The 7,584-nt window shown below is 39.8% G+C and overlaps 1 protein-coding gene across 1 annotated transcript; it reads right to left on the reverse strand.

Moving 5' to 3' along the window:
• Positions 1 to 619: 619 nt before the first annotated feature.
• Positions 620 to 5,458, reverse strand: LOC118370233 (COP9 signalosome complex subunit 5-like). Its single transcript, XM_035755152.2, has 8 exons — positions 5,150 to 5,458; positions 4,696 to 4,930; positions 4,388 to 4,516; positions 3,867 to 3,932; positions 3,398 to 3,483; positions 2,849 to 2,960; positions 1,684 to 1,832; positions 620 to 900 (listed from the first exon to the last, which is right to left on the reverse strand). The coding sequence occupies exons 1-8, from the start codon at positions 5,284 to 5,286 to the stop codon at positions 810 to 812; spliced, it is 1,005 nt and encodes a 334-aa protein (XP_035611045.1). The 5' UTR covers positions 5,287 to 5,458; the 3' UTR covers positions 620 to 809.
• Positions 5,459 to 7,584: the final 2,126 nt, after the last annotated feature.

Below are 7,584 nucleotides of genomic sequence, written 5' to 3' on the forward strand. Positions count from 1 at the left end.
AAAAATATACATTCCACCATTATAATACTACAAGAAAAAGAATTATGACATTAAACGGTGCCAGGGCTGCAGTGTGTAAGGAAAAGCAGACTGTGTGTCTGCTTCGATGTAGACGGGTTGGGTGAATAGACTCCAGTGTGCACGGCTCCTGTTTCTGTGCTGCATCATTGCCGCGGCTCGACTTGACGACTTGACAATCCTGAAGGATTGTGTACTACAGAGAGACAACCTGCACCGAAAGCCACTCCGCAGAGACTTCTCGACCATGCCAGCCAGTGTTTACGTTTGAGCCGATGCAGCGGCTTGAGTTTGTTGTTCCATAATGTAATGATATGACTGGCCAGAGTTGAATTGACTGGCTGACTGGTTGTAGGTTTTGTTATGGAGTAATATACCATGGTCTTTGTTAAAGTGTTAAGTCATGCTGCGAGGGTGTGTGTATGTAGTCTACTCTAGCCAATACCTAACAGCCATGGGACATGGAAATGTCACAGTGCTATGTCATGTTGAACCCAAAGGAGAATACCTTTCAAAAGTCTGCAAGCATTCAAAAATAAGAAAATACATGAACTAAAGTTGGAAGCAATTCAGTCAAAACAATATGGTTCACCAACCTCAGGAATTTTAACAACACTATTTATTCATACACTTATGTGGACATAAGTTTAGATCAATCACTCACACTAAAGAATAGCTGAAGATAAAACCAATAAACTTTCCTCAGATAATAATTGAAAGATCATCCCGCTAACCAGAATCTAAATAGTAATACACACATGAGGGGTGACTCCACTTGGACTGTTTCGGGCTTAGATGGCAGATGTGTTGATTTGATTGAAGAGCTTATGCTTGATGACTTGAGACATCAGACCATGGATCGCCTCAATTGTCGTCTTGCAGCTATAATAGCCAGAAAAAAAAGAGGAAAGTTCAGTTTCGCTCTGGACATGAAGAGGTGACACGGACGTCCTATCCATCAACAGACAGGTCAGATAAACAAACAGATAAGTGTTCCATTCACGGGAGAAAAACTCAATAAACCACAACCATTGTATAAATAATAAGCAGACCTTGAATAGGTAGGTAGGACAACTCTACCTGCTAAAACAAGTAACTAAGTATTCCCATTGCATCTATACACAAATAATGTGTGATCAAAATGGTTACAAAACATAGTAATAATACAGAGATTCTATAACTTAAGAGTAGTACATAGCGTAGGCCTAAGCAGACCAGAGATTTCCATTTTCCATTGATTGTGTTCATCAGAAAGGCAAAAATGTTCCCAGATCACTATTCCTACTCTGAGAAGCTTTGTGAATACGGACCAATGATTCTATTATAGGGGAGGAATAATTTGTTTCTCTGTGTCAGTTGAATATGTAAATGGTGTGTTTAACAGCGACTCAAATTGGTTTACAGTTGTCAATAATATCAGTAAAAATCTTTATTGTAACAGTACATAGGGCATTATCAACAATCCAATCCAGTCTGTCAATACTGCAAAACATGAACAAACATACAGTGTGATATATGGTGCCATGCCAATTTTAGAGATCAATGCATTAAATCATTCACTAAATAAGCTCTAGGCCTGGAAGCCAAATAAATAATTACAAGTAAATGCAGAATAAACAAGATCTACATTAGATAGATAACAGGAGTAGAGGAGCGTTGCTGTACCTGTCTCGTGTTGCTTTGGCCAGTTTGTCCTCGGACTTCCTGTCGTGTGTGTCCAGGCCCAGCATGAAGCTTCCTCTTCCAAGCTGAGCCTCCGACTGCTCCAGTTTCTCAGACAGGTCAAACACCTGGCCCGTGGTGTACTCTGAATTCTGGGGAGGACACACGCATGGATTATGTACCAATATGTTATATTGTCATGTACCATGATCAGACGAAAGCATATCCGCATATTGTGATTAAGTTAATCAAAGTATGTGGAAGCAGTAGCCTATATACCCATGTGTGGGCTTTCTTTCATTCTTTCTTTACACACACACACACACACACACACACACACACACACACACACACACACACACACACACACACACACACACACACACACACACACACACACACACACACACACACACACACACACACACAGTTCATGCACAATTTCACCACCACCCTATTTTCTTCACCACTACTGAGACATTCTATTAAACAGTTACAATATGTTGAACTTGTTAATGGATTAAATGGCTTGTCAAGTCACGGTGAAAGGGGGTCGGTGAAAAGGTTTGCCTAAGGTGAGGCCTTGTGTTCCATGGAGCAGGTAATTAGGAGACAATGATAGGGAGCCAGACTGTGGTGACAGTGTAGTGACTGACAAAGCCCTTCGCCAATGGACCAGTCAACTCCTGACAACTAGTCAATCCATCTTCATCCAGAATGACCAGAGTCCACTGTTTGGATAGTCTGCTGCCTTTAGAGACTGTTTAGCATCCACAATGGGAATTCACTGTGGGCTTTCAATCTCTAGAAAGTATTGGCAACAAGGGAGATGATCCACGGTGAACCACAGCGGCATCTATATCACCACATCTCCAACGCATAGATATTTTGTTTAAAGATTAACATGGTGGCCTCAGTCATATTAATTAACCTATGCTTGTAAATCTGTACAAGTGACCTTTTGGAAAATAGAAGATCCCCCCCATATAAAATTATTATAATAATGGTATAAATAAAGAAAGGGATTGTCAGTAATATGTAAGAATCACGCACCATATATTTTGGCTGCTACTGGACTCGGGATAGTATAGTTGCATATCTATTTGTAAACAAAAGGGTTTCACAAATGTAGCATTGCTTGATTTAGAGTTAAATTCAAAACACTCACCGTCAGAAGACTTGAAGAGCTCAGAGTGTTGACCCAGTATTTATTCCAGAGGAGCTCTAGTAATTTCCGATCCAGGGAAGACTTGAAATAAGTCACCTCCAAGGCATAATACCTAAACAAACAAACAAACAAACAAGCCCACGGCACTTAGTGAATAAATAAACTATGTCAATTAAATGAAGAAAATACTACCTTTTTTAAAAATAATGATAATAATCCCCAGTTTACAATTGCGTCATTCATCCCCCTCCTCTCCCCTGTAACTATTCCCCAGGTCGTTGCTGCAAATGAGAATGTGTTCTCAGTCAACTTACTTGGTCGGATAAATAAAAAATAAGAATAAATAAAATTATTTACCACAGAATTATTAAGGGATTATTACATCATAATGACTTGAATGTGTGTTATAGGCTACATCAACCCTAAAATATATATATATATATATAAAGTATCTTGTCAAGTTTATATTAGACAATTTGTCAAGTTTACTTTATGATACTAAATACTATATGTTTGCCTCAAGTATAAACGTCCAAGATGAAAACTCACTGTTTGCAGTGCACGCCGAAGTCTTCGATCTTGTTCAGGGGAATGGTCTGATATTCAGAGGGTCCCTCATCAGGAGGTTTGTAACCCTGAAAAACAACACAAACACACAATTATTAGACTCATGATGTCTGAAAATGTATATTTAATGAGAGGAAACGCAGTCTTGAAATATTTGCACAGTTCGATAGTGAGAGACAGCCAACTACTAATTAACCACCAATAAACACATTTTACAAAAGGAATAATTAACTAAATGTTGACAATGAATCATAATAGTATTACTTATAGATACAACAAAATCTTTAAAATAAATATTCCAATTGGCATGCTAAATATAGCAAATATATTTATGAGCGATAAATGAGACCAAAATGCTGAATTTGCAGTAATTGTGTTCCTAACTTGTCTAATACCACATGTAACACGGCTAAACACTGGAATAATGCAAGAAACACATTTTACTCCTTACCTTGGGGTATGTTCTGAAGGCGCCAAGATTGACTTTCCCTGCAGATATGGTGCGAGTGGGGTCGATCTGGGAGGGAGAGATATACAGTAGAACAGGAAAATGTTTTCAGAGGTCAGACAGTCTCTAGAGACCACTCCAAGCCGGCCACCAGGAGTGATGTTTTCTTCTCAACTACTGCTGCCGGTGTAGTCAAAGAACACACTTAATTATCCTATGCCCTTGGCACTTCAGCCCTGTAAAACCAATCAAGTGTAAATAGCATCTACAGTTACAAAAGCCAAATATGTGCCGTGCTCATGGTGGACTACTACCATACATCATCAACCACTAAAGGGATGCCTAAACCTGATTGCACCCCTCTCAGTTACACATGTATAGCCGTGCACCCACAAATTCAAAAGGAAAACCAAAGTACTGTATTTAGGAAGCAGTCTAACAAAAGACAAATGGACATTTTAACGTGTATTTTGGGGGTATTGCGTTATGAGCTGAAGTCGGGGCAGATCTTTCACTGTACTCACCACCACCGCCACAAAGGGCTCCTGAAACTGCTGGTTGAGCATCTGAGTGCTGACATCTATACCTGACAACCAGCAGCCGTAACCTGGGTGACTGTGGTACCAGCCAATAGCGTTCTCCAGCCGACCAACCTGACAGTTCACAAACGGCAAGGAATCAGTATCAATACAATGAAGAGATAATGTCCAATATGTAACCATTGTGATAAACCATGACAAGCACAGTTCTCACTAAAATGTCATGTGTTTTGATCCATCCTTTTATGCAACATTAAGGACCAAAATCTCATTCCAAGAGTCAGTCATATTACCTGTTTGGCATTCTCAATGTAGGCAGCCATGTATTCATAAGCCGCAGCCTGGGCGTTGACCCGCGTCTCTGTGCCCTCCACGGGTAAGGCAAAGCTGTCCATGATGTTCATGGTCTCCCCGTCCACTTTCCCAAGCATCAGACCCATCACCTCGAGGTTGCCCCCGGACCTGGCGTGCATCACCATCTTCAGCAGCGCCAGAGCAGATATCTGGCAGTATTTGAAGTAATGATGACTATAGGACAAACATAATATTGGTGTGAATTATGTTCAGGGAATTCACTAACTAGCTTGCAATGCAGGGAGAATTCCCATTGTTGACATGCTAACTAGCAAGCTAACTTCAGCTAGTAACGTTAGCTAGCTGGTCAAGCCAACACAGCCAAACAAGGAACTAGCAAGCAGTTGCAAATAAAACAAATTACAATCTATAACTGATCAAATATATACTTACTCCTTTGTCCATGGCTTCGCAGCAAGGATTTCCTGTTGTTGTTTTTTGTCATATTTATATATTTCATCTATGCTCTGAACTTCCTGCATACTGTTTTGTAGCTCCCATGTTTTCTGTGCCATGCTACTCCCTGCCATGATGACAACCTAGTCTCACTACCTCTCTAAAATATAAAGTAATACTAGAAAGAAAACTAGTGCGCTATCAAACGTGGAATATTTCAAAAACCTGTAATAATAACATAATCTCAAAACAGTAGCCCTTGCTCATCCATTCGTTCAGGGAGCCATGACACTGGACTGTACCATGCTATGAGGAAGGGGGACATGCACGTTTAAAAAAATTCTAAAATAAAAAGTGACCGTGGGGTTTTTGTTCAGTTTCATGAGTATACGCATAAAATCATCGAATTAATTCAGAAATGCATGTCCCAAACGAATAAACTTATACTTGTATTTATCAACAGCAACGAAACACCAATTAACGTGATGGTTTAGTCCAAATAACTCAGACGATGTGATAGAAATGATAATACTGACATCTTCTGGGGGAATATGTGAATGCTTTTCACTGATTTATTATTTTGAAACGAAGTCAGCTAATTTAGCGCTCTGTTACCTGGTAAAATAATGTTAAATAAAATACTATTCAATTTTTTGAAAACTGCTAAATGGCTTGTGATTTAAAGCAGCCACGTTTCTGTTGTCTTCCTCCAGGACAAATTAAGAGATGAGGGAAACAAAGAATACAACCTCTTTCTTAAAGAACAGTCAGGACAACTAAGGAAACCATCTTCAAATGCTTCTCATGTAACAATAGATTATGCATACCTTGGAAATTATGTAGATATTTTTGTGAAAATATTCTTGACCTATTCAATGTGTGTTTAATGAGTTGAAGATGATTGCCCTGTTCATTGGCTATATTTGACTAAGATCCTACAGCATGTTGCCACATTTTGATAATTTAACACCTCTCTTTCCTAAACTACAGGTGCAGGCCCCAGAGACTGTGAGTCCTGCTGCACTTTATTCCCCCCAGTCATCCCAAAGGTCCAGCATAACATCCAGTTTAACCATGGAGGTCAGCCTCCAGAAATTCCACAAATTAACTTTTACAAGGCACACCTGTTAACTGAAATGCATTTCATGTGACTATCTCATGAAGCTGGTTGAGATAATTCCAAGAGTGTGCAAAGCTGTCATCAAGGCAAAGGGTGGCTACTTTTGAAGAATCTAAAAGACAGACACTCACTTCAATTCCATCATTGGAGCTGCATTTATCTGACTGGCAATGTGATGGATCTTTACTCTTTAGTTTCTGGGTCACTGGGTAGAGAGAAGACTGCAGTCAGACACTGGGATCTGTTGTGGTAGTGTGTGATGTGAGGTGCTGGTGATGGTGAAGGCTAACTTGGATGTAGCTACAAGGAGTATTGGTATAGCACAGATTTTTTAGTTTTGAGTTGTTTAAAGAACCAGAAGAGGGCACCCTAAGCAAGCATTGAAAGCTGTGTGTAGGCTATACACCGAGTATACCAAACATTAAGAACATTGAGTTGCAACCCCCCTTTGCCCTCAGAATAGCCTGCATCTCAAAGGCACTTTTGTCTTGTCCACTCGCCCTCTGAATGGCACACACACAATCCAGGTCTCAATTGTCTCAAGGCTTAAAAATCCTTCTTTGGATTTAACAAGTGACATCAATAAGGGATCATAGCTGTCACCTGGATTCACCTGGTCAGTCTATGTCATGGAAAGAGCAGGTGTTCTTAACGTTTTGTACTCTGTGATTGTCTCTCACAACTATTGATATTGTGTTGATAGGGTTACCCATAATGTTTCATGTCTTTCTTCAGAGGAGCCAATCAGCATGTTGTAGCTCTCCCTGGGACTGGGCTGGGCTGGGTGTTGGAGCGATAGGACAGAGGCCAACGCAGTCCAAGGAGAGTGTCACTAGCCACTTTAACTATGCCACTTTGTTTACATACTCATCTCATATGTATATACTGCACTCAATACCATCTACTGTATCTTGCCTATGCCGCTCTGTACCATCACTCATTCATATATCTTTATGTACATATTCTTTATCCCCTTACACTTGTGTCTATAAGGTAGTAGTTTTGGAATTGTTAGCTAGATTACTTATTGGTTGTTACTGCATTGTTGGAACTAGAAGCACAAGCATTTCGCTACACTCGCATTAACATCTGCTAACCATGTGTATGTGACAAATAAGATTTGATTTGATTTGATTTGTATGTTGAACTACCAGGAAGCCCTGAGACAACAGGTAGGCTAGACATTGAAACATGTTACATTTTTACATTTTTGTTTAAACTAGGAAAACCCCATTGACATAAACAATCTCACAGGACAGTAAATGCTTTCAGGACATTACAATACAATGAGATGTGTATGTGTGAAATACTC

The sequence above is a fragment of the Oncorhynchus keta genome, chromosome 4, assembly GCF_023373465.1.
Source record: "Oncorhynchus keta strain PuntledgeMale-10-30-2019 chromosome 4, Oket_V2, whole genome shotgun sequence".
Classification (NCBI taxonomy): domain Eukaryota; kingdom Metazoa; phylum Chordata; class Actinopteri; order Salmoniformes; family Salmonidae; genus Oncorhynchus; species Oncorhynchus keta.